This window comes from Rhinatrema bivittatum, chromosome 3 (genome assembly GCF_901001135.1).
Source record: "Rhinatrema bivittatum chromosome 3, aRhiBiv1.1, whole genome shotgun sequence".
In the NCBI taxonomy this organism is placed as follows: Eukaryota; Metazoa; Chordata; class Amphibia; order Gymnophiona; family Rhinatrematidae; genus Rhinatrema; species Rhinatrema bivittatum.
The window spans coordinates 411,431,408-411,459,169 of record NC_042617.1 but is presented as its reverse complement, the minus strand read 5'-3'; the positions used below and the strand labels follow the sequence as shown (position 1 = coordinate 411,459,169).

Sequence of the window (27,762 nt, the reverse complement as noted above, 5' to 3'; positions counted from 1 at the left end):
ACCAGAAGTCAGGGCAGGTGGCAATCCAGCGAAGTCCAAGACCGCACCAGGAGTTGGGGCAGGCAGCAATCCAATGGAGTCCAGAAAGTATCAGGGGTCAGGGCAGGTGGCAGTCCAACAATGTCCAGAAAGGTAACTGAGGTCAGGGCAGGCAGCAATCCAATGGACTCCAGAGACATACTAGAAGTCAGTAGGCAGAGATCCAATAAATTCCAGAAGCATACTAGAAGTCAGGGCAGGCAGCAATCCAGCAAAGTCCAGAACAATCCAAGCCAAGACCAGGGAAGCAATCCAGAAGGAGACGGCGACAGTCAACTAGCTACCCACAAGGAGCACGACCTGTTGCTGAGGCAAGGGATTGCAGGCAGGAGCAGGCTTTAGTGGGCAGAAGTACTGACATCATCAGAAGGGGCCATGAGAACTTTCTCGCTGCAGTCCCTTTAAGAATAGTTGAAAGGCACGCGTGCGCACCTAGGAAGTCACCGGTGGGGTTGGGTGTTGGCAGCCTATGCAGCAGCCCCGAGCCGCAGAGAAGCTCTTCACTGGCAGCGACTCTCTGTCGCTGCAAGAGGGGTTGGGACTGAACCAGGGCTGTGCCGGGTGAGTGCAACTAGCCATAGAACGCTGCAGCCATCGCATGCAATACTGGAGGTATTCCATAGGGATTTGTTAGAATTAGCTCACAATAACCCTTTGGCAGGTCATCTAAGTGTAACCAATACTCTAGCCTGCTCTCACAGCAATTCTTCTGGGCTAGGCTTTATATGAAGGTGAGGCAGTTTTAGGCTCCTTGTCCAGGCTGCCAATTAGTTGCTGAAAGAGGTGAACCACAAGCTCCTCTGATCCCTTTAGCCTTGGTTTGGGTTCCTGGTTGGTGCCTGGCTCTAAATCTAGTGGGACCTCTTGATCATAGTAAGAGTGAACATGAGTTCATTCTAGTGGTACTGGATTACACTACTAGATATCCTTGAGTGATACCCCACAGGAACGTAATCACAAAGTCACTAGCTTGGAAATTAGTAAAGCTCTTCTGTGAGGTAGGGATTTTCCAAGATGTTATCACAGACAGGGAGTCTAATTTCACCTCTAAGGTCTTTAAGCACATATGTGAATTATTCAGGATAAAACCCCTCAGAACAGCAGCTTACCATCCTCAGACTGACATTTCAGTAGAGCATTTTATCTGTACCCTGAAGATGATGCTGAGGAAATTTGTTTCTACAGATGCTGGGGATTGAGATAAACCTATGCCCTTGTTCTTGTTTGTTATCCGTGAAGTGCCCCAGGCTTCAAACAGGATTTCTCTCGTTGAACTAATGTCTGGTTGACAACCCAGCGGCTTGCTGACTGTGTTATTTATTTATTTATTTATTTATTGTTTTTGTTATACCGAGTTTCATGACAGGCATCACATCAACCCGGTTTACAATTAACAAAGTGTGAAAAGCATAACGTAGCGTATTAAACAATATTCTCAATAAGAACCTTGAACTTTTAAATACAGGGAATCAGAAAAAGGATGTGAGAAAGTTACAATAAAACAGGGAAAAATTAACTTGGAACTGGAAGAGGGGAGAGAAAGAACAGAGCAATATTTACATTTCAGCCAATTAATGTAATAGAGTAGCAAGATGAGTAAATAAGACTATGCGAATAAATGTGGCGGTACATCACTATGAGACACTATGAGTGTTAGAGAAGGTACATCACTATGAGACACTATGAGTGTTAGAGAAGGTTTGGTAAGAGGAGAAGGGGAGGAAGATGTGGTAAAATATGTATGTATGCAGGTTAAAGAACTATCCTAAGAGGATAACCAAGTTGGCTCAGAAAAATGTGGTACAAATCTAGGAAAAGCAAGGGCCTCCTATAACAAAGGGTGTAGGAGAGGAGGTACTTGTGTTACTACCAACCTCCCATAATAAATTATTAGCTAAATGGAGAGGTCCATATAAAATGCTGAGGAAACTGGGGCTGGTAGAGTATGAGGTCCAGAAAGAAGAGGGTAAGAAAAAACTAGTTCATGGGAAGTTGTTGAAGGCCTGGATGCCTTGGGATGCCCTAATGATTGTGAAAGTGAATCAAGAAGAGAATTTGGGGCCCAGAAGTGGGTGAGGTGCAGCATAGAGAACAGGATTATCCCCTGAACAGAAGGCTCGAATGAAGGAATTCTCAGACAGGGTTCAGGTTTCAGTTCATGCCCTGGGAGGCCGACCCTTATAGAACACTGAATAGTTACAGAGTCAGGGATAGTCATTCATCGGAAACCTTACCATTTACCCAAAACTATCGCTCAGGCCTGTCTTGGAGGCTTGAGGATATTCTAGGTGAGGTGGGAGGGTACATGTAGGGGTTCTGGATGGGTGGGTAGAGTCAGGTTGGGGCGGAAGGGGGCCTGGAATCAGAATTTTAATTTTAGTATCAGGGTTGGAGGGAGAAGTGAGGGGATGCCTTGGGCTACTATGGCCTGCACTTCATAATTTTATGTTGAGGGACAATTGGGCACTATGCCCCAACAGCTCTTTTAGTATTTTGGGGTTTGGGGAGGGGCAATCAGGACTGCAGGCTCAAAAGAGTTTTGTTTTATATTTGTTCAATTCTGGATCACACAACAGTCCCCAGGGCCACTGTCCATCCCAAATCTCATTTACCACTCTCACACACCACCCATGGTTCACATTAGGCCACTGTGTTGCTGGGGTTCTTCTGGTGGGGAGTAGGACAAATCTCTGGGCTCCTGGTACTCAAAGGTGGGGACACTCAAATAGACTCTCAAGCTCTTCTTAGTTTCAGTCACTCCTAGCTGTCCTGGCTTTTTGATTTCCTTGAACCTGAAGAAATAGGCAGGCCATATGAAGTGAGTGTTCAAAATAATAAAATGTTATTGCAACCAAGGAAAAATCTTTCAAAGTCCAATTCACAAAAATAAACTTCAGAAAACTGTGATACACAAACAAAAAAATCCAAGTGCTTTTGTCTTCCATGTGCTTTTCTCTGAGTCTGACTCCCTTTTCTGGTGGTGAACTACTTCTGGTGAAAGTTCAAAACCTTCTTCTCCTTCCTTGGATGGGCAGGAATTGGTGATACAATATTCCTTGTCAGAACAACTGGAAACACCTTCTTCAAAAAGGAAAATGTCTCTTCTGATGCAGGACCCTGCTAACCCTCTGTTAGTCTCAGTAGTGAGGGACAGCAGCTCCTTATTCTGCCCTTCCCTAGAAAGGGGTGGCTTTGCTTCTTGGTAAGAACAGCCAAAAAAGTCAGACCAAACTCCTCCATAAATTCTCTTCTTCACCTCCCAAGGACAATCCCTCTCAGGACCATGAAGGCACCAGTCAAAGCAAAGTACCTGTCCCTATTGAATAGGCCACGAGGCCAAAACAGAGTCCACTATAAACCTCTTCTTTCCCTTCCACCATATAACTGGAAAAAAAAACCAAAAACATGCCCACCAAACCGTGCAAACCCTCAATGTATAGGTGATTGCTGACCAAGTCAAACTAGCCTTGAGGAAAGGAGTCATTAGGGATCGTCGGCAAAGCGCTGGAATTTAACCCCTAAACTTAACTAAGGGCAATCTTGTTGGTAAGGATTCGAAGCTTCCCTCACAGAAAAAATGTTAGGGTGGAGAAAAAAGGGGCTTAGTCCAAATTTCCAGTATTAGGCATCTAATTACGGATCCTAAATCTAGCCAAATGCATAGAAGGCCCACCTTTAGGCACCTTAATTTTGGCATCTTAAATTTAGATGAATTTTCAGCTGAAAATGTAATCCCTAAATTTGGCTGAAACAGGCTTAAATTTGGGAGCTCATCTTTTTTTGAATCTTGGCTTCTTAATTTCTGGCTTCCTCCTTGCCCTTTCTGCCCCGTTTCCCAATCCCCCTTTTACCATTCACCAAACCTTATTAATGAAAGCTTGATATGCAGAGGACGCTCACAGCCTAACTTTATTTTAATTATTAACATACCTCTCAACTTTCAACAGACTAGAGGAGTTTAAATTAAGGATCACCATTGAGTAAATTAACTTTAGGAGCCTACGTTACGCACCCAGTGCTGCAAAACTTGATCTTCACTCTTCAGATGTAGGCATTTAACCCTTAAAGCTAGGGGCCTAGATCTTTTGAAAGTCACTCTCTCTGCTCCTTCTGCACGGGCTGTCTATTCTAGTCCTGATTGCTAGCCTTTCCTTCCCCCTTTCCTGGCTATCCTAAAAGTATAGATCTACCTGTGGCTCTCAAGGACCAGAGCTACCTCCCATAATTAAGCAGCCTTACCAAACAGTTACAGGTCATCAGCAACAGACCGAGTTAGGTCTCGCTTTTCCTCATTGCAAACAAGTATTGATAGTACACAATTTACTACGAAAAATAGAAATTCCACATAGTAAGAAAATAATTTAAAATCTACAATACTTCAGCCTGTTCCTAATGACCAGATGTCATCGAGTAACCGTATGTCTAAACATTTCCTTTAATTTTTTGATACAGCTGCTACTGACAGAAGCAGCAGCAACCAAAACCATGACAGAATTTAAAGCTGCTTGGGGCAGGTATAGTGGTCTGTGGAAGGTAATGGGTAGACAGTATGATACTTGGGACAGTTGTGAAGAGCGCTGGTGGAAATAGGGTTTGAGAGGCTGGGTGAGGGACATGGAGGAGCGAGCTGGTGTTGGTTTAAGCAATGGGGATTTGTGAGCTTACCTACACAAATGGTAAAAACAACAGAGAGAAAGAATCTCGATGTAGACAGAACCGAAGGGTCAGCTGGTGCATATCTGACATCATTTACTATGTTACGGGCGGAAAAAAATTTATCTACAAATAAATACAGGTTGCAACACAAAAAAGGGCAGGCAAGAAGGCTTATTTTACTAATGCGCAGCCTCTGTCAGTGCTCTGGTGGCAGCAGCAGCAGCAGAGCCAATGGAAGTCAGAACAAATAGGAAGAGAAGAGAAACAGAGAAAAGGGGATGGGATTGCAGAAAGACAAAGCAGCAGGAACACAGATAATGCAAGGGAGATAGGAGAGGAGACCTCAACAAGTATCACCACCAGAGCAAGCTGTACAAAAAGTGCAAAGTCACTTTTCCTAGGCTTAGGACCACTATGCTATGTCTTCAACTGGTTTCTGACCTCCCATGGCACAGATCTGGATGAGGCATGGCCATCTTCCTCTCGTTTGGGCTGAATGTACTTAGATACTACCTGCTGGTATCATTATTTTCAATTCCTGTACTTCTTCTTGAAGTTTTGTTTTTTTTTTGTGGGAGGCAGTCCTACAGTACACAGGGACTCCCCCAAACTGGTAATAACAGTGGCTATCTCTGGCTGCAATGTTGCCGTTGCCACCACAGATTTCTTGCTGGACTGTTCCAGGATGCAGCTGAGAAGAACCCCATTCTACCTGGAGCTGAAAAGGATGTTGCAGATGCAGTGTCTGGGAAGTGGTATTGCTGTGCTGAACACTGCCTCTGATGTTACTTGCATATCAGGAAATTCAGGATGATGAGAGTGCTCCTTCCCTTCCTGCCATCTCCTCTCTCGCCCGTTTCTCTTCTTCTCCCGTCCCTCGTCTGTTTTATTTTTATATCCTTCCTACTCCCTTCTCTCCTCTGCTCTCCACTTCTCCTTATCCGATGTGGCTGCTGAAAGTACTGAAGGTTTTCTTTATGGGGGGAGTGCAATAAGGCCACTGAAAGTACTGAAGGGCTTCCATCTCATTATTATTTTTTTTCTCTCTCCGGTAGCTTTCCATTACCTTCTAACAGCACTGATTACAAGTGGTTTTGATGGGCAGGTCTAGATACTTGTCCTGAGGGAGTGGTACATCCCTGCTACTTACGTTTGGTCAAAATTGCTGCAGTTTTGTTTTTTTTACCTACCAATATTAATACCTTGCATTTGGAAAGAATGATACTGCGTGTTAGTTTTCCATCCCATTAATTTAGCAGATAGGGCAATAGCGGGTCAATTTTTAATGCAGGTTATTGGGGCTATGTCACCTGCAGCAACTGGGCAAGTTTACATTTTGTAATGCATAGGCCACTAAACGTCTTATTTCCTAAGACTTTTCTCCCATTCTGTCTCTATGGGGAAAATAAAAACTTTTTAAATCAAGCCCAAAGTGTGGGCAATCTTGAACCAAGTCAATGTTTCCTTAACATCATATAAAAGCTTCTGTTTGCACAAAGATCACTTCCATCTAGTTTAAAAAATCAGGCAGCATATTGGAGGTCTTCAGTGTTAAGAGTTTACTTTATTTCCTTTAATAGTAAGCAGGTGATGATTAAATTCAGGCATTAATTTTGATATGCTTAAATATTTAATGAAACTTAGAAAACAAGAACATGCAACCATGTTTAACTTGGGTTATTCCTTGGTGATGGGTGGTCCTAGTTATCCTGCTCTGGTCTAAGCAGGAATACACAAACCTGTTTTGCTATAAAGCCAAGTAATAGGCATGCTCGGAGGATCCACTCACCATCCTTTGGGGCCGATGTAATAACAGTACGCTCAGAGCGCACTGTTTAACCTGCTGTCAGGTGCGGGTTAAATAGGTGCTAATCCACCTCCTAATGCAATAGGGGGATCAGCGCCTATTTAACGCGCGTCCGACGAGGAGTGAATGAGATAGCGCTTATCACATGCAAATGCATGTGAATGAGCCTATTATTCACTCTGCATGCAAAAAGATAAATGTGCGTCTCAGACGCACATTTATCACTCAGATATTCACGCAGGGGTTAACAGCTGAGCGCATTGAAAAGAAGTACAAAAAAACAGAACAAACTGCTCTTCTGTACTTCTTTTTTAAAGTAAGAAAAATAAAATAACTCGGCAGATCGCCGAGTTATGAAAACCGATGCCGGTAAACTCGGCCTCGGTTTTCATAACCGGCCGTCTGCCAGTAATGAAAATGGCTGCCGATAAACTCGGTGGCCGTTTTCATTGCTGACAGACAGGCAGATTATGAAAACCGAGGCCAAGTTTACCGGCGTCAGTCTTCATAACCGGCAGCCGTGGCGGGTCGCGTTAGCAAGGAGGCACTAAGGTCGCACAAGTGACCCTAGCGCCTCCGTCCTAGCGTGACCCCCTAATTTACATATTGCATGGCGCCCCCCTTCCGCGAAGATTATTGCATTGGCCCCTTTGAAACCTAAACTAATGCACTGAATTTCTGCAATGGTTTTCTGCAAAGGTTAATGACCTACTGTTTCACAACACAGTTTCTTCTGGTTTCTACTCTCAAATCCTTTTTCAATTTTTTTTACCTTTATTGGTCAGAAAAGCTTTGGCATCAGGTGATGATCCTCCACCATTTAATACCATTTTGCCTAAAAGTCAGAAAGTCAAAATTAGCATCACGGTGCTGAAAGGCAGTTTCACACAGCAGGTTTGATGCAACGTGGGGGCTGATCTTTGCTCAAATGTCAGGTAAAATCTTTACTGTTCAATTAGAGAGACATGAGCAATGCAATAGCTATTCTGGATCACATTACACACAACTAAATTCACTAATGTGAAAACAGTTGTTAGTGGTTAAAGCTGCTAATACAACAGGATTTGTTGCATTGTTTAGGCAGGATCTACAAGGTAGACGAGAGCCTCTCATGGCTCCGGTTTTCTGTCACTACTGCAGACATTCCAAGTTTCCACACTCTAATGGACAAAACACTTGGTGGATGGGAAACAAAACAGGCAACAAGGAAAAAAACAAAACCCTTTAAAACGATATATCTCTGTGGCAGTCTTATGATTTCCTGTACGAAACTAATACGTTAATTACATTTTTACCCATCTGAATGTGGCAGTTTTGAAAAGTACCTGCACTGATGCCCTAAAGGTAGGAAGGATGGGTAACAAATGTTTTAAAATAAATATGTGAGCGCCCTTGTCAGCGAGCACATTTTTCATACAAAATAATTCCTGTGCATTTGAAAATGTAATGTACGCTGATTAATTCCCTCCCCCGTTCTAAATATGCCCCCTCCCCCGGCCGCCTACTTTTCACCTGACACACAGTCTTTTATCTTGGCATGCATCATTTTCAGACAGCCAATTTACCCAGGAAAATCAGTACTTACCAGGGTAAATGGCCTCTGAAGACTGTCCTCTAAACATGCAGTCAAATGTTAACACTCATTTGCACGGGAATGATAACAGGGAAGATACAGTCACTGACTCGTACCCTCAGCAGGGCAGAAATCTTGCCTCCTACCATCTATTTGTACTACTAAGTACTGTCTAAAATTCAACGGGCAGCAAACAATAGAAGTAAATTGAAACAATCTATGCACCATTCTTCTAAATAATCATTCAAAGATTAAAGAGAATGAGAACAAAATCAGGTCATGCTGCTGCAGTACATTCATTCCTCTCTGAAATGCCAAGATTTGATACTTATATTTTAATATTAAGGATACAAAGCATATTGCTATTCTGTAATCCGTGTTACATATTAATTCTAAAACCCTTTATCTAACTAATCCTGTATATATTGGAAACTGCCGGCTACTCTAAATCCTTCTCACCACCTATAATCCCCAGGAAGTGCACTCCACAAGAACTGTTTTGTTATGGCACAGGTGTTTTACAATTGTATTTTATGGTAATTGAATTCATTGAACACCACCTTGAGAAGCATATATGGTGATCTAAAATCTTTTGAATGAAGAGACTAATTTAACCACATACCTGACTTAACTGCTGCCCTGGATTTTGATTTTGCAGGGGAAGTCACAACACTTATTAAGTTGCATAATGATGCTCCTTTCCGATTTATTTTCTGGATCTCAGCTGCTTTTGAAGTCCATTCTTCAAGTAACGTCTACGATAGGAAAACATTTTAGAATGCCTCCTTGTGTACAGCGCATTCACTATATTTTTTTATTTCATATTTGCAGCAAGGAGTAAATGATAGTCAGGGATTTGATCACAGAACTGAAATCCTGCAGAATGCTGTGTCCTTGTTTTCAGGATTTCACACACATGCAGCAGACTCCTTTGATTCTAAGTGCAGCTCTTTATTCTCCTTGCTTACTCAGTTATAGAAAAACATCCCACAGTCAGCTACCTCCTGCCTGCCCCATGGGATGGATCGCTTTGGCCCTCCTGGCAACAAAGGACTCCCTAAAGACCTGACGCTCTTCTCAAAATCAGGGAAATCGAGGAAAAATAAAAATCTGTTATCTTTTCTAATTGATCAAGCTGATCTGACAGTCTGCTAATAAATGCACAGTCCAGGCAAAAACCTGAATTAGAATATATTCTTATAGTAAATGACAGAATATGAATGTACACTTCTAGACTGACTTACTGTGAATCTGCAAGAATTCTGCAAGGAGACCAATATTGGAATGCAAAGATCCCCCTTACCACTAACCATTTATAATATCTAAAAAGTAGCCTCTTTGTTGGGAATGATTTTCAAAGCAACGTATACGCATACAACTTTGTTGTATGCACAGAAGTGGCACTTAGGAAATCAACCAGGAGCCAATGTGCATAAAAGCGCACTCATAATTCAGTTTCATGCGTATTTTTATGTGCAGTGCGGTAGATTTTCAAAGGGTTACATGTGTAATCCCGAAAACCTGCTCTTGCGTGCGCCGAGCCTATTTTGCATAGGCTCAGCGGTGCGCACAAGCCCCGGGACGCATGTATGTCCCGGGGCTTTGAAAAAGGGGCGGGAAAGGGGCGGGGGCGTGGCGCCGGTCCGGGGGCAGTCTGGGGGCAGGACCGAGGCCTCCGGCACAGCGGCTGTGCTGAGCGATGGCGCACCGGCAGCCGGCTGGCGCGCGCAAGATAGCAGGCGTAAATAATTGAAACAAGGTGGGGGGGATTTAGGTAGGGCTGGGGGATGGGTTAGATAGGGGAAGGGAGGAGAAGTTCCCTCCGAGGCCACTCCGATTTCGGAGCATCCTTGGAGGGAATGGGGAAAGCCATCGGGGCTCCCCTAGGGCTCGGCGCGTGCAAGATGCACAAGTGTGCACCCCCTTGCGCCTGCCGACCCCGGATGCGCATGGTAGCGCACACATGTTATAAAATCGGGTGTACATTTGTGCGCACCGAGTAGCGCGCACAAATGTACCCCACCCGTGCAGATTTTAAAATCTGCCCCAGTGGGAATAGGTGTTCCAGAGGGCAGAGTTGGGGGTAGATATACGGCTTTATTTGTATTTTTGACAATATACGTACCAGTTACTGTGCTCTAGTTTCATCCTGCTTGGAGCAGGAATAATTTCGCATGTGGATGATTCCATGCATACCTAGCCATTTAGGGAAGGATTTTCAAAATGAATTTATGTGAATAAGTTTGCTTTGAAAATCCTCAGTAAAGTCTGTGAGTACATTATACATGGAGACTTTTCCGCTAAAAGATTGCTCTCATTTGTTACTTAGGGTTGGACAAGTTCTCTAACACCGTCACTAACCTTAGTATCTTCCAAAGGTTTCTTTAAATCCTCTATTCGTAAAGTGGGTTGCATCACTGGGATTTTTTCTGTGGTAGATTCCACCCATTTCGTCAATGATTCTACCAGGAGCTTAAATGCATCCATTTGGCTTTGGCAGGAAGATACATCCTCCTCTCTAAATGATCAAAATTATCGGGACCAGGTAAGTGAAATTAGCTTTTGCAAACCATATAAACAAAATTATCAAATTATATTACACTATAATATATTTTATCTTGGAACTCTTCATGCCCTGAAAAGTCTGCTAAAAATACATAGTTAGTTTAAAAAAATGAATATAAATTTCCATAGCATCCTCTTAAATAGTAATACATCCCCCTCCTTTCATCAAAACCACACACCTGCTTCTTCTATGTGAACGTTTCAGTGTGATTTCGCACGTTTTCTCTCACCCTCATGCCATAGCCTCAGCAGAGTAAGACTTCTCTTACAACCAATCTAGTGTTACACTATAACCAGAGCCCCCCTGTTTCCTGAGGAGATTGTGCAAGATTCTGTCGCAGAATTTTCAAAATTCCACAATTCTGTGGCAAATTTGCATAATTTTGCATAATGATTCATCCCTCTGACTAGGCACATTAAGTCAATTTTTATTTAAAACAATTCACACTGTTTGTTTTTAAACAATATTTAAACTATATACACATAGCAAATTTACCAAGTACAAAAATCAACAGTTTATCAAGACATACAAGTTATGCACTTTTTAATTGCAAAAGGTCTCTTTTGTATTGAATTGAAACAGTGCAATCATCCTTTTTATATGTTCTTGAAAAATTCCTGACCACCTTTCAGGGTACATGAGATTATGTATGCTAAACATTCCCTCAGCATCATCAGTTTGCCAAGCTATTGATTACATGGATAAATATCTGCACATTGGTCGGTAACTTTCAAACTGGCGTGCAGGTGCATATACGTCAGCCTGCACCCAGGGACGCAGCCATTTTATAACATATAGGCGCATATGCGTGCATGTTATGAAATCGTCCTTCCGCATGCACATGTGCACTGAATTTTAAGTGGGCACGCATGTGTGCGCAAATCCCATTCCAACCGTATAAATCGGGATTTTAAAAGGGGTGCACGCCAATGCCATTTCCAGTTTTACCAGTTCATCCCCAGTTTGCCCAGTTGAGAGATAAGTTCTCCAAACACCCCGTTTAATAGCATTCACTCCCCCCAGTTAGCCACGACCCTTAGGCAGATCTAGGCAGTTTTGCCTAGATCCGCCTAGTTTTCTTTAATTTTGAACTTACAAGTCATCCATAGCGGAAGTAAAGTTACGCGTCAGGGGACCTCAGCGCGTACCATGGCATGTAAGTATTTATGTGCACATCTCTGGTTCTTGCCCCCAAAACACCCATGCCTTGCCCCTTTTCGAAACCTTTGGAGATGTGGCTGCAGGAAATACGCACGTATCTGGGCAGCTTTTAAAGTTCACTCGGCACACACGAGCCCAACTTATTTGTGCATCTTCTAAGAAATGCACGTGCTGGGCTTTTAAAATTTACCTCATATTGCTCATATAGTAACCAACACAACTAGGGGTTGAATGAACACAAATCTGAAACTTGTCAGCAATAAGGCCAGTCATAAGGGCTTCTATGAATTTACATTAATGCCCTTTCTACCAACTGTGGGAGACCTGCAGTTCCAAAAACACATCCGAGTCTTTGTATCTGGAGTATGGTTGACCACTTATGGAACTGCAAGAATCTTTGTATAAAGATGAAATTCTTCTGACGGGACCTTACTCTTTCCAGGAATTACGGGAAAATCATCTTTGGTTTGATTTAAGAGATCTTTGAGTGATCAAATGTTCTGTGTCCACTCCAGATTCACTGCTCCCTTCCTTTTTCTTTCAGGACAGGAGTGGTCAGGGAAACAACGAGAGGGGCTGGACTAGGGAGCAGAGTCCTTTCCCTTCAGCTGTTCTGCTGTAGCCTCAGCCTCAATCTCCCTCCCCTGTTTCCTTTCCTGTTGCCTGAAAACTGTGAGGGGAGGGGCTGGAGCAGGAGCACAGAGATAGCTGGAATGCAGGCAGGCACCTACAACCTTCTTCAAAAGAGTGAATTACCAGGTGAAGCTTCAGGAATGTTGATTGTGCAGCAGACTGTAAAATATGTGGCAATTTTGCAAGCTAATTATGTGGTTTCTCCCATAGCCACACAATCATGAGAGCTTGGGAGCAATGTCTATAACTAACCTGAAGAGACTGCAAGGCTCATCTGCAGAACCCACTTTCACTTTTAAATTCTTTTTCATTTTTTTTTAAACATTTTTTTCCAGTGTTTTTTTTTTAAGTGAATTTTGTTTTTTTTATTTTTAAGGTGCCAGGTTAACAGCACCCACTCATAGAAACGTGACAGCAGAAAAAGATAATACAGCCTGCCTAGTCTGCCCATCCTCACCAACTAATTCAATTTTTCAGCCCCTCTTATCACTCACGCAGAGATCCCCTTTTCCTGTCTCCACCACCTTCAAAGGGAGGCTGTTCCATGCATCCACTACTCTCGCTGTAAAGAAATATTTCCTTAGATTACGATTGAGTCTATCTCCTTTCATACTCATCCTGTGAACACCTCATTCCTTTCCAGATCATTTATAAATATATTGAAAAGCACGGATCCCACTACAGATCCCTGAGGCACTCCACTGTCCACTCCCTTCCACTGAGAAAATTGACCATTTAATCCTTCTCTCTGTTTCCTGTCTTTTAGCCAGTTTGTAATCCACAAAAGGACATCGCCATCTATCCCATGACTTTTTACTTTTCCTAGAAGCCTCTCATGAGGAACTTTGTCAAATGCCTTCTGAAAATCCAAATACACTACATCTACCAGTTCACCTTTATCCTCATGTTTATTAACCCCTTAAAAAAAGTGAAGCAGATTTGTGAGGCAAGACTTGCCTTGGGTAAAGCCATGCTGACTTTGTTCCATTAAACCATGTCTTTCTATATGTTCTGTGATTTGGATATTTAGAACACTTTTCACTATTTTTCCTGGCACTGAAGTCAGGCTAACTGGTCTGAAGTTTCCCGGATCGCCCCTGGAGCTCTTTTTAAATATTGGGTTTACATTAGCCACCCTCCAGTCTTCAGGTACAATGGATGATTTTAATGATACTAATAGATCTGAAATTTAATTTTTGAATTCCTTCAGAACAATGGTAGGCGCGGGCCATCCAGTGCTTCTACCATGTGACAGGGGCCGGCCAATGGCATGGATACCCTGTCACATGGTAAGGGCAAAGTGCCATCGGCACCATTTTTATTTGTGGCAGCCGACGGCCCGAGAGCGGGAGATCACTCCCGGGACCACCACTGGACCACCAGGTGATTTAAAACATTTGGGGGGGGGGGGGTTCGGGAGGGTGGGGGAAGCTAAGGGAGCTGTTTTGAAGTGTCGGGGTGGGTTTTTTGTTTATCGGCTCGGGCCGCACGAAAAAAAATGCACGATGTGAATCGGAACCGCAATCGGAACTGATTCCGGTTCCGATTCACATCTCTAACGCCTATCACTATAACCTTCCCCAACACACAAGGATTTCTACCCATAAAAATTCAATTGTGCATTTAGTCTCATGCAGGATCTTTTTCCTGTTGGACATAAAGCACCACCCCACCTCCCAGATGCTCCTCTCTGTCATTGTGATATAATTTGTACCCCAGTACAGCACTGTCCCATTGGTTATCCTCTTTCCACCCTGTCTCTGAGATGCCAATTAAGTCTATGTCATCATTCACTGCTATACATTCTAATTCTCCCATCTTACTTCTTAGACTTCTGGCATTAGCATACAAACATTTCAAAGTGTGCTTTTTGTTTGTATTTCCATTCTGCTTTTTAATTGATAGGGATAAATTGGAATTTTTTACATCAGGTAAGTTTTTAATTACAGGCACTTGGACTACTTTTCTTATTATTGGAACCTCACTGTTGGGATGTCCTAATTCTAACTCATCATTAGTATCCTTTGAAGATACCTCCCTCTGAACCATGGGCTGCTGAGCGACTGTCGGCTTTCCTCTTTATTTTAGTTTAAAAGCTGCTCTATCTCCTTTTTAAAGATTAGCGCCAGAAGTCTGGTTCCACCCTGGTTAAGGTGGAGCTCATCCCTTCGGAAAAGACTCCCCCTTCCCCAAAAGGGTCCCCAGTTCCTTACAAAATTGAATCCCTCTTCCATGCACCATCATCTCATCCACGTATTGAAACCACAAGGCAGTACCCAACCTGCCCGTCGGCGGAAGTGAAGAAGAAGCGGGTACCGGGCTGCCAAGAGAAACCTTGGTGTGTGAATTATTTTATCCTTATTAGTTTTAATTTTTGGGTGTTATTTGCTGTTTTGAAATATTTTAAAGGTGTTTGGGAAATTTAAACAAATTCGGGTGGATTTTAAAAGCCCTGCTAGCGTAAATCCGCCAGCGCGCCTATTTTGCATAGGCCACTGGCGCGCGCAGAGCCCCGGGACGCGCGTTAAGTCCCGGGGTTTTTTTTAGGGGGTGTGTCGGGGGTGTGTCAGGGGCGGGGCCGAACGACACAGCGTTTTGGGGGCGGGACGTGGCGTTTCGGGGGCGGGCCCGGGGGGCATGGTTTCGGCCCGGGGCATTCCGGGGGCATGGCAGCACCCTCCGGAACTGCCCCCGGGTTGGGTCTCGGCGCGCCAGCAGCCCGCTGGCGCGCATGGATTTACGTCTCCCTCCGGGAGGCATACATCCATGGATAAAGGTAGGGGGGGTTTAGATAGGGCCGGGGGGGTGGGTTAGGGAGGGGAAGGGAGGGGAAGGTGAGGGGAGGGCGAAAGAAAGTTCCCTCCGAGGCCTCTCCGATTTCGGAGCGGCCTCGGAGGGAACGGAGGCAGGCTGCGCGGCTCGGCGTATGCCGGCTGCCCAAAATCGGCAGCCTTGCGCGCGCCAATCCAGGATTTTATAAGATACGCGCGGCTACGCGCGTATCTTATAAAATCCAGCGTACTTTTGTTTGCGCCTGGTGCGCCAACAATAGTACGCGATCGCGATTTTTAAAAAAATCTACCCCATTGTATATTTTAATTTTTGGATCTTCCATTCATCAGCTGTTTTGAAATATTCTTTTTATTTGTCTGTTTTTACTATTATGATTAATATATTTATTATATTTCTTGATTTTATTGTTTAATGGCTGAGGATCGATGATAGTTCTATTTTTTCACTGTTGCACTGCATACATCTACTGCAGACCATATTCGCAGACGGTCTGCATACTGCAGACCGTCTACTGCAGACCATATTCGCTACTAAAGTTCCTTGTAAAAAAGGTTAAATCTGTTAAACGCTATTGTTACACTCTATGTTATTTGTAATAATGTTCAATGGTTTATTGTTATTGTTCCATGTTCTATGTAAAAAAACCCAGGTCTAACTTCCCAGACCAGGGCAACCTCTTTCGTTACTTGTAAACCGGACTGATTTGTATTGCATACAGGAATTCCGGTATATAAAAATTTAAAATAAATAAAATAAATAAATAAATACAGAGTCTGACGCAGCAGTTTAAGTTCAGTTTTTGCCTGCATTTTTCTATCATACTTTATGGTTTCTATTTTTCTGTATTTGGTAAGGGTCTGCCTGAGTTCTGCATGTGTGACCGAGAAGAGGTCTTCTGCTAGCATGTAGAAATCTATAGCAGCATGGTTTGTTCTGTTTTCCTAGTAGAAGTTGGATTGTCTTTTAGGGTCCGGTGCAATATTTGCAGTGTTGCCTTTTTATAGGTAAGCTTGTTATTTTTTAAGTGCTGGCAGTTAATGCTGTTTGGTGTGGTAGGTTTATTATATTTTAACTGTAATTTGCGCATGGCTTTCTTAGGGTGCCACACCTATCACGCATTACAATAATACAATAATCCTAATGCCATAGCAGTTCCAAGTGTCTTTTTTGTAGGCTTTTCTGGATGGCACATATAAATATAAAATATATTTTGTGATATTTTTCTCTCAAAAGATTGTACTTTGAATATTCATTTTCATGTAAAATATATTATAAATGCATAATTCTTAACTGTGTACATTGGGGGGGGGGGTGCCAAGGGTATACGGTTGCCATGGGCACCTAATACTCTTGCACCGGCCATGGGTTAGAGAGGAGGCTGTGAAGACTTGGAGGGTGGTGGGTGACAGTTTTTAAAGTTTAGGTTGCTGGAAGGAGCTGGGCTTTTTTGGGCGGCCCAAGACCCAGATTTAATGAAAGCAGGGGCGGGGGGCGGGCAGTACCATAATTGTTCTCACAGGGCATCAAAAAAGCTAGCACCGGCCCTGCATAAAGCCTGATTCATTAAAACTTGCTACTTCAATAAATTTCTGACAGAAATTTATTTGAGTAAGATAACTAAAAATATTCATAGTCTATGTTTAAAAAAATGAGGCAGAGAACATAAGATTTGCCATACTGGGTCAGATCAAAGGTCCATCAAGCCCACTGTCCTGTTTCCAACTGAGGTCAATCCAGGTCATCAGCACTTGGCAGGATCCAAAAGGCTGATAGATTCCAGTACACAGGTGCCACAGTTTACTAAATCCCACAGGAAAAATAGTGTGAAACTGTGCCATTTTATTGTGGGTTAATAAATCATCATAAGGATGTTACTTTTTTTTTTTTTTTACAATCTTTGCATAATCTAAAGTTGTATGCTCCACTCTGCATCTTCATACAGAAGATGCAGAGTAAACCTTCAGAGGGGTGATATGAGATGGGGAAAGAATGGTCATCTGGCAAAGAAATTAGTCATTCTCTGGCTCACATTGCATCAGGGTAGAGAGCTATTTTATAGAAGCTCAATGGCACCTCTCTTCTTGCTTTCCCAGTATAGCATACTGTGTATAAAGAAAAAAGAACATAGCTGGAAGTTGTTTATTTTCATTCTTTCATTTTTTTTCAGGCTTTTTTAGATTTGTTGGAAGTTCAAGACCAAGGGCCTACTTTTAGCTCAAGTTAAACAAAAGCTCACCTATGATTAAACATTATACCAGTACATAAGGACAAATGTATTCCTCTGCTGCCCCCTAGGCACTGATTCAGTGCCACCCCCACTCCTGCAAACCTCTCAGAACTATTTATTTTTTAAAGCAAGCTATTTGTTTACTGGTGCACAACAGTCGGCATTTACATGCACAAGTGAGTACATTTTATAACATGCGTGCAGGAAGGAAATGAATTTAACCAGTTTGTCCTCCAGTTTGCCCAGTCAATGCCTAGGTCATCAAGAGCCCCCTGATTCTTTAGTCTGCTTTCTATCTAGTTTATCCAGACCCCTCAAGCAGTTCAAACGTGGCTATAAATACTTTTATTCACGCCATCAATAGCAGAAGGAAATCTGCGCTGAAATGAACTGGAAGCACGCCACATTCGCTTTGCTACATACAAGCATATCTCTTGGCTTTGCCCTAGAATGCCCATGCCCTGCCCCCATTCCTCTCCTTTTTTCCCGATGAGAGATATTCATGCACTGGTACTAGTGCACATACGTAGCAGGTTTATAAAATCGGCCAAGCACGAATAAGCAATACATGCACAGGTATCTCACAGTTTTAGCAAGTGTATTGCTTTTAAAATTCACCTTATAATGTGCATTTACATGTAGAAAACCCAGTTTTAGGTGCACAAATCCTTTTGGAAATTACCTCATTAGCCTACACTCCTTTAACAGACTCTGGGGATCATTTATCAAATTGCGTTATGGTGTTTTCGCATGTGTTAAGCGTTTTCGCATGCTTTTAACACCTGCGATAGCACCATAATGCATGGTGTGATGCAAATCTGAAAAAGAGGAGGAGTTAGGGATGGGCTCACAGTTTTGCGAAGCCCTATCACATGGCTTTAACGCTGATTTAAACTACACCTTTTTCATTAGCATTAGGCCATGTGATAGGGCTATATTGCACATTGAGATGGTTTTGCCCATGCCGATTTTAGTTGTTTTGAAGCTCCCGGAGAGCCAGCCTAGCTATGTGAGAGAGTGAGAGCGAGAGAGAGAGAATAGCCATAATGCCCTCACGCTAGATAGGTATTTATATTTCTATGGGAAGCCCACCTAGTAACTGGAAATGAGGTTTACGTATTAGTATAGTGGTTAGGGGCCACTTTGTGCAATGTTCTCTCAACCTAGCTTGATGGATTCTCTACCTGGGTAACATCAAGCTAGGTTGAGAGAACACTGCGCAAACCTCATCTTTGGGTGAGTTTCCTCACTCCGAAGGTCCTCAAATCTTCACGAGAGCACTGTGCTGTTCGTACGTCTCACTTTGAATGTCAAAGTGGCCCCTAACCCCTACACTAATAGCTAAACCTCACCTCCAGTTACTAGGTAGGCTTCCCATAAAGATATAAATACCTATCTAGTGTGCGGGCATTATGGCTAGTCTCTCTCTCTCTCTCACCCTGATAGCTAGGCTGGCTCTCCAGGAGCTTCAAAACTACAAAAAATGGTCCACCCAGTGGTTGTATGCAGGAAATACAATTCCGAAATGTTTAGTGCATTTTGATAAATCCAGGCCTCTGTTACCAATATGCCATCTGGTGGCCATACTGCCACACATGCATGCCCCTTCTTTCTAGCTACTGCATGAGCCCTGCAGCATGAAGGGCATGGATAGCCGGGTCCTGCCTTTTTGCAGCATTGCACATAGTACACAGCATCTGCTTCTCTTCCCCCTCTTGAGCTTCCTTCTTTCAGTCCTACCAGCTTTATCTTATCTCCAGGCTGAGTGAGACACTGAGCATTGGATTTGAGTCTTGATGAGTGTTGGGAGTAGCACAGTGGAAGAGATCTGGAAGCCACATGCAGCAGGGAAGGTAACTAACCAACCTCCTGCACCACACTGACCTCTCCAATCTCATGCACAGGAGCTGGTCCATTGTGCCAGGTTCATGTGTGTCTTGCCCCCTTCCTTCTTTTGGGTGAGGTTTTCAATGTGTCTGTACCTCTTATTTTGGCTATATTAATCCTCTTGATGTTTACACTGCATGCTCTGTAAAGGCTAGTGTGCTACACATTTTTGTTAATGGGTGTAGACTTGAAAAGGTTAGGAAACACTGATATAACAGTCAATAGAAAAAAATAGAGATTGCAAATCCACAGATTATTGGAAATAATGATTACAAGGGAGATCTTGGAAGTATGCTGTCAGTACTAAGGAGAAAATGATCTTGTATAATGTTGTTAAAAATCAGTTTTATTACCATACTAGCCAAAAATATATCAAAGATTTGTCATAAAGGGTATTCATAGCAGGCTATCCATCTTCACCTAGAACAACTAGGATGCATATCATTTATGCCTTGGCAATAGTCAACTACATGAAGCTACAGAGATCAAAAATATCTCATTGATTAAAAAAAATAGCATCTTCTATCAGGTCAGCAGATACAGTGAACAGAATCAAAATAACTACTAGACAAACTTATTTCAGTCTGAAGAGAATGCTGAGAGGAGATATGAGAGAGGTCTATAAAACCATGAGTGGGGTGAAATGAGTAAATAGGGAATGGTTGTTTACTCTTTCCAATAGTATTAGGACTAGGGGACACTCCATGAAGTTAATGGGTAGCACTTTTAAAACAAATTAGAGAAAGTATTTTTTCACTCAGCGTGGAATTTGTTGCTACAGGATGTGGTACAAGCAGTTAGAGTAGCTGGATTTAAAAAGGGTTTGGAAACGTCCATAAACCACTGCTAGTCATGTAGACTTCGGAAAGCCAATGCTTATCCCTGGTTATGAAGAAGAAAGAGTGGACCTATTCCTTGGGATCTTACCGAGTAATTGTGACCTGGATTCATCACTGTCAGAGAAAGGCTGCCGGGCTTGATGGCCTTTGAACTGACCCAGTGCGACTTTAAGATAATTTGATGAAACTGGAGGCATGCATAGGAAAACACCAGTATAATTTTGACTCATCAGAGACATATGCCAGCTTTTATATATACCTTCTGGTTAATAATCAAAAAGCTGGGGAGTGGTAAAGTTAGCCAGTTAAGTTTACCCGGCTACCTCTCCCGGATATTCAGCTTGTAACTACATGTGATAAATATACTTGGCTAAGGTTACCCAGATGAGGTTATCTAAAAAACATTTCTGCTCACCAGCTTACTGAATATTCCAAAAAATATATATAACAGGGGCCAAAAGCATCCTGATTCCCTTTCCTTCCCACTGGTCAGGATAAAAAAATGTAGTTGTAGCCAAGCAGCCCCCACGCCCACCTTAATATATTTAAAAAGCAAGCATGGCTGAGCAGGCACTCTGCCTCCTGCCCAGGCTGCCCCCTATATATATTCAGCTTTACCAATGGAAAAGTACTATTTCCTCCTCTACCCCATCTCGTATTGTTTGAAATTCCCACCCTACACTCATGAACCCCCAAAAGCCTCCCCAATTCAGAATAGGAGTAGAAGATGCTCTTATATCCCTCTGCTCTTCTTATTACTAAATACCCATGACTACTTTTATCTGGTTAAATCATATTAATTGGTCGGAACAGGAAATTCAGAACTCAGGGATTATCCATCTAACTCCCAAACAGGCCCATTCAATAAAGTCTGCAGGAGAGCCGGTGCTCCGAGGTGAGTGCCCGCGATTCTTTATTTAAATTTGGGCCGGCGGAAGCGGCGGCTGTCAGCAGGTCTGACAGCTGACGCTTAATTTTACCGGCGTCAGTTGTCGAACCCACTGACAGCCACGGGTTCGGAAAATGGACGCCGGCAAAGTTAAGCGTCCGTTTTCCAACCCGCGGGTAGATTATTTTTTTTTAAATAAGTTTGTTTTTTTTAATTTTTGGGGCCTCGGACTTAATACGCTATTAGAAAAGTTTCTGCTTTTCTGTACACTTGCCCGGTGCCATCTGAAATTAATTCCTGCCTTTGGCAGGTGTTAATTTCTGAGAGTAAAATGTGTGGCTTGGCTGCACATTTTACTTTCTGTATTGTGGGTGACTAACTAATAGGCTCATCCACATGCATTTGCATGATATGAGTGCTATTAGTTTCGGGGGGTTGGCTGCACGTTTTCCACGCGCTATTACCCCTTACAGCAGGGGTAATAATAGCTTGTCAAAAATGTGTGGCCAAACAGGGCCTAAACGGTGCGCTCGGCTGAGCGCACCGTTCTGAGGTAGCCTGATAGTTAGCCAGACAAACCCTTGTGAATATCAACCTCTTTGTGTATAAATAAATCAGACTTCAGTTGTTTTCAGATGCTATTCATTCAACCAAAACAACAAAATATTCTCACTTGGTGCTAGGATAAGACAAATTGTAGCTCTGGAGTGCAAATCAGTAATGTAGAGCTGCTTTTGCTATAGCTGATGACATCACTAATATATTAGGCTTGTCAGCTACCAGCAAAGGCTGGTAAAATAGGAATTAGACAATCTCTAAAAAACTGTATATTCTTATGCCTGCAGCTTTTTCTGCCACCTATTTAGCAATGCCGTCACAATTTATTTTAGTCTTCGGTTTCTGGGTTTGACTTTTTTTTTTACCTTTTTCTGGAGAATGGGAATATTTCAGGGTTACAGTGTGACAGACCACATGGCTGATGCCTGTAGACAAGGGCTTGCCAGACATCCTTTGTGTTTCACTAAGTATTTTTATTCTCACTCAAATCTTTCCTATCATTTTTTACTTTTGCTGAATGCAGTTCTTCACCTTCTCAAGCAGCACTGTTTACACAGCCAGGTTTGGAACACAAAATACAAAAAAGAAGTTTTGCTCCAACACATGATTACGACAAACTTTGGAAGTTCTCCCTACTGCACTTGTGAATGTTAAATATGTTATGCACAAGACTGCAAGGTCATGTTTAATTATACTCACTTTTCTTTCACAGTCTCTTCCAGATCTTCAAATTTTTTGGACAAAGTATTTACTTTCTCCAAAACAAGTGCCTGGTCTCCGGACAGACCATGCACTGATATTTCTTTAAGCAGTTGTTGTAAGACTTCCAAATGTTTCTTGTGATCTGTCAGTTCATTATTGGTTTCCTGCAAAATGAACAGAATGTAAGCAGAATGAATAATATTTGCACAAAGCAGTGCACATTTTTCTAAGTGCTCCAACATGTAACCAATACACAGAATTATCAGCAGATTATTTTATTTTGATATTTCATGGAAGAACTTTCTATGTTGTTTGTGCAAACTGTGATCTTATACATTGAGGAGGTTATTTTTAAAAGGATTTACATGCTCAAACCTCTGTTTTCACATGTAAAACAGATTCTGAAACTTATCCCAGGGGTAGTGTGGGGAAAATACGCGCACAACTCAATAACACACATAGAGGTAGATCTTAAAAAAGTACGCGTGTGCATACTTTTGTTCGCGCAACCGGCGCAAACAAAAGTACGCACAGCCTGCCTCCGTTCCCTCCGAGGCCGCTTCGAAATCGGAGCAGCCTCGGAGGGAACTTTCCTTCCGCATCCCCCCACCTTCCCCCACCTTCCCCTCCCTTCCCCTATCTACCCCACCCCCCAGCCCTACCTAAATCCCCCCCTACCTTTGTTGTGCAAGTTACGCCTCCTTGAGGCAGGCGTTACTTGCGCACGCCGCCCCGGCATCCCCCAGCACAGGCCACAGTGCCGGGGGACTCGGGACCGCCCTCCCGGCCCGCCCCCAAACTGTTGCCACGCCCCCGGACCTGCCCCAGACCACCCCCTGACCCCCAGACATGCCCCGGGCCTGCCGACACGCCCCCTGGACACGCCCCCTCCCGCCCCTTTTCCGAAGCCCCGGGACTTACGCGCGTCCTGGGGCTTTGCGTGAGCCAGCGGCCTATGCAAAATAGGCACGCCAGCGCGCAAGTGCCCTGTGCGCATAAATCCAGCCGGATGTACGCGCGCAGGGCTTTTAAAATCTACCCCATAGTCTTCCCCTACACTCGCAGTTGGCATTCTAGGGGACAGAGTTAGGAGACAGGGAAAGCACTGATACACATATTTTTGCTAATAAGTGAGTAAATGTACACGTGGAAAGTTACATCTGCTCAGGAGCAGGAGTAGACCTCTGCGCATAAATCCGCTTTGAAAATTCAAGCTAAAATCCGTGAGTCGGAAGTACCGCAGATGTAATCCCCATGCCGGCTCACTGAGAATAGAAATTTAGCAGGAATGGGAAGGTTTTGTACCTGCATATACTGAGACAGCTCTGTAACATCTTTTCCAGGAGCATCCGTCTCTGTAAGAGCCTGGGATTTTCTCTCTAAAAAGGACTGAACCTTCTCTGACAGGCCCTCAAACAGTTCTACTTTACTCTTCAAGTCCTCCATCTTAGCAAGTTTGTCTTTGTGCTGACCACATGCTTCAGAAAAGCGTCTTGATAAGTCATTCATTTTTCCTTGTAAAGAAGATGCAACGGATGGATCAGCTGTTTCCATGAATTTGTTAACTTTTTCCTTGATAGCATTGATACTGCTTTGGCGATTTGTGATGTCTTGCTCTAACATCTGAAAGCAACAAAAAATTGTGTAAATGTGTATAAGAATATGTTGAAAAACCAATATGAAAGGAAAGTGGATTACAATCAGGTACTGTACGCATTTCCCTATCCGGAGAGGGCTTACAATCTATGGGGCCGATGTAATACCGTGTGCAGCGGCTAGCACATGGTTTAACATGTGACTGGACGCACGTTTTGGACGCGCGTCCATAACCCCTGATGCAATACGGGGACTAGCACGTCCAAAACGCCAGGTAGTTAATAGCGCTCATCACATGTACATTCCATGTAGATGAGGCTATTAGCTAATTCCCGTGATGCAAAAAAATTCCCGTGCCTGCAATGCGCCCATTGCAACGCGGCAAATTTTACACCAGCCCGGAGCTGGTGTAAAGGTATGCCACGCTCAAGGGTATATTGGAAAAAAATAAAAATCCTGTGTTTTGTAATTTCTCCTAATAGTATCGCAGAGATACTAAATAGAATAATAAAGCAGATTTATTTAAAAAAAAAAAAAAAAAAGGTTTTTGAAAAAAAAATTTTTGGACGCCCAATATACACGGTCCAGGTCAGGTATCTTGTGCGTGTATATGTCGGTAGTGGGAGAAAACGGATGCTCGTAGATTGACCATCCGTTTTAACAACCCGCTTGACAGCCACCTCTCCTGTGCGGCCAATGCCGAGGAGGCGCTGGGGATACACAAAACTTCCCTAACGCCTCCTTTTTTGCACGACCCCTAATTTAAATATCGCATCGTGCGCCCAGGACAGGTGGCTGGGCGCATATTAGAAAAACGGGGGCTCAACAATGAGGAACTATTTTCGGCGCACAAATATTGCTTTGGCCCCTATATTTGTACCTGTGGCAATGGAGGGTAAAGTGACTTGCCCAAGATCACAAGAATCAACAGTGGGATTTGAAACAAGGTTCCCTGGTTCGCTACCCACTGCTTTAAGTACTAGGCTCCTTCTCCACTCACTTTCTGAGTCCTCAGTAGCCTGTCTTTGTCCTGTTAGCCCACACATTCACAAAGTCGATCCATGGGAAACCTCATGAACGAGGTCTCCAGCAGAGAAAACCAGAAAGCCATAAGTGGAAAAGATGCATTACTGCAGATCAATGCAGCAGGGGCCTGAGATGCAGCTCATAATATGAACTGTCATTCTCATCCCACATGCTGAGTGAGAGATGAGACTTAGTAGCAAAAAAGGAGAGAAAAAGCCAGAGATTATCTGGAGATCTATGGCATCAAACAAGGATTGAAACTGGGCAAACTAAATGGGAGTTACGGTCCTTCTGCCCTCATTTTTTGTTTCTATGAAGAGCTTCCCAGTGACATAAAGAGCAAATGAGCTACATCCATGAATTTCCTAAACGAAAAAATATAACACAAAGGATCTGATTCACCAAGGCTTTTCTCCCATTCTGTTTACACTGGAAAAAAATCAGGTCCAAAATGTGAACAGTTTTGTGCCCAGCAGCCTCTGGATCCTGGTTAACAATAAGCACCTGGCTGCTTAAGGAAGCACAGGGTGTGGTTAAGTTCTGAAACAGTCAATTCAGGCAGTAAACAAGCACTACTACACCTGTTTAAGCAGTCAGATTCCTACTAGTGAGTAAGGGGCCGATGCAAAATATCCCAAGGATGTTAAGTAGGAGGCAGTACAGAAAAGCAGTTTTTTCTGCTTTTCTGTACTAGTTTTAGTAGCGCTCAGCAATTAACGCCTGCTCCAGGCAGGCATTCATTTCTGATCGCTAAAATGTGCGCCCTACATGCACATTTGTTTTTGCATAGGGAGTGAATAGCTAATAGCCTCATTCACATGCATTTGCATGTGATGAGTGCTATTAGTTTCACTCCGTGATGGACGTGTGTTGTAGAGGCGCTAATCCCCTTATTGCATAAGGGGATTAGTTATTGCCTCTACAACCCACGTCCAATTGCAGGTTATACAGTGTGCTGGGATCAGCGCACTGTATTGCATCCTCCTAACACTGCTGTAGATACAAAGCTGAATTTTTATCAGTGCTTGCCTATATCTGTTTTATGTATGTATGTATTTATTTACATATTCTGTATATGTATGTATGCACTCTTTGCATATATTTATTTACATTTTTGAAGCAGAAAAAAACAGATTAACAAAAACATTTTGCTTTCAATTAGGACCCAGGAGGTGAAAAGGCACATGCAACTCTCTACAAGCAAAAAAAATAGATGAACTATATCCTAACAATTACAAGATTAGCTAAAAGAAGAAAGAAAGAGTGTGAAAAATAAAAATACAGCATTGACTCTGTTTTGTAAAACAAAGGTGTCTGTAAACAGCAACCAATAATCCAGACCCTACTTACAATACTTTTACTAATGACATCCTGAAGAGCAACAGAATTCAAAGGTACTTGACTCTCTTCTTTCAGACTTTTTTCAACATCCCCCATCCAGTCCAGCATTTCATCCAAGCCATCCTGTACGCTTAGAGAGCGAGTCAGAGTCATCTGAAGCTTTTCACTGCGGTCATTCACCAACCTGGATAAGCTGTCGTACCTTCCTACAATATCATCTGAAAATAAAACAGACCATACACACCGCTTTACCATCCCTTAGTTAAAATGCATTGTAGAAGTTGGCAAATCCATCAGAGTGCAAATCTCAAAGTCAATGATTTATTGTTCAAGAGCATACTGTTGGTGAATAAGTACATAAATATATAAAGTAAAATGAACATATACTCAACCTAAGGAAACTTATCCCTCCCATTTTATACACAGGATTCTGATAAGATTCCTAAAGACCATCCAGGAATCTTTCTTTAATTTTGTGCTACTATGTTAATACAGTAATAGTTGGATAGCGGCCTCGTGAACCCTCAATACCATCAGATATATCTGAAGTTGTCTGACAAATGCTCATCCAAGCCTTATCATCATGCTAATGAATAATAGCACAAATTTGAATTTTTTGTAGTAGATGCTTCATTCAATATTATTTCCAGAGCAACAGAAAAGGAAAAGGTCCTTTGTGAACAAGAACCTAAGCATACATAAATGCTGTTAATGATATTTAAAACATTGCTGTTAATTATGTAATCCTTAATGGGGATTTTAATCCCAAGGGCACACAAATATATTTATTCCTCTTTGGGGTTGCTCAGCTAGCAATTTTCTCCCATGCTTAACTCTTAATCTTGGGGGGATTCTTTTTATGGGGGGAAGCTGTTGTTTATGGCCTGGACCATGGTGTCTTATTTTTAGTATGCTTAGAGTATTGTTACATCCGATGGGATGAAATGGTGGGACAAATCAACAGGACCAGGCTTGGGGTGTTAAATTAAAGTTTATTGATTTCATAATAATCAAATAAAAGTCCATAAATAGTGAAGTGACATCTGACTGTTGATACATGAATGATTTTCTCTATAGGTAGGTGGCCTTTGTTTCAGACCTCTGGGTAGAGCTCCCATGGCGACTTTATTTGTGCAAGGTTCAACCAGTGGCTACCAGGAATCCTATTGGAGGGTCCCCTTCCCAGCAAAACAGTCCTACCTTAATTTATCTCCTTCCTGGACACCCAGCCCATCCTGGTCCCATGGGTGGAGATCCGTTTGGGATCTCCCAATCTTAGTCTTTCATCCTTAGTTGATATTTCTGGGAACTTCTCTTGGGGAAAAGTCAAATGGGATCAGGCTCTACCAGTACTGCATCCCAGTGGGGCAGGGGGATCCAAAAACCTCCCCACACTGTTTGTGTCCAAACAAATACTTCTCAAGTTAAAGCTGGATAGTTCTTCAGCCATTACTGTCTCTCGCAGCAGG

The 27,762-nt window shown here is 42.9% G+C and overlaps 1 protein-coding gene across 1 annotated transcript in view; it reads right to left on the bottom strand.

The window, feature by feature from the left end:
• The window catches only part of DST (dystonin), a 925,809-nt gene that overhangs the window by 288,403 nt on the left and 609,644 nt on the right, over positions 1 to 27,762 (bottom strand). The window contains 6 exon segments of the mRNA XM_029595689.1: positions 7,275 to 7,337; positions 8,698 to 8,830; positions 10,437 to 10,593; positions 22,328 to 22,494; positions 23,636 to 23,953; positions 26,303 to 26,511. Of these exon segments, the coding sequence (XP_029451549.1) occupies positions 7,275 to 7,337; positions 8,698 to 8,830; positions 10,437 to 10,593; positions 22,328 to 22,494; positions 23,636 to 23,953; positions 26,303 to 26,511 (1,047 nt within the window).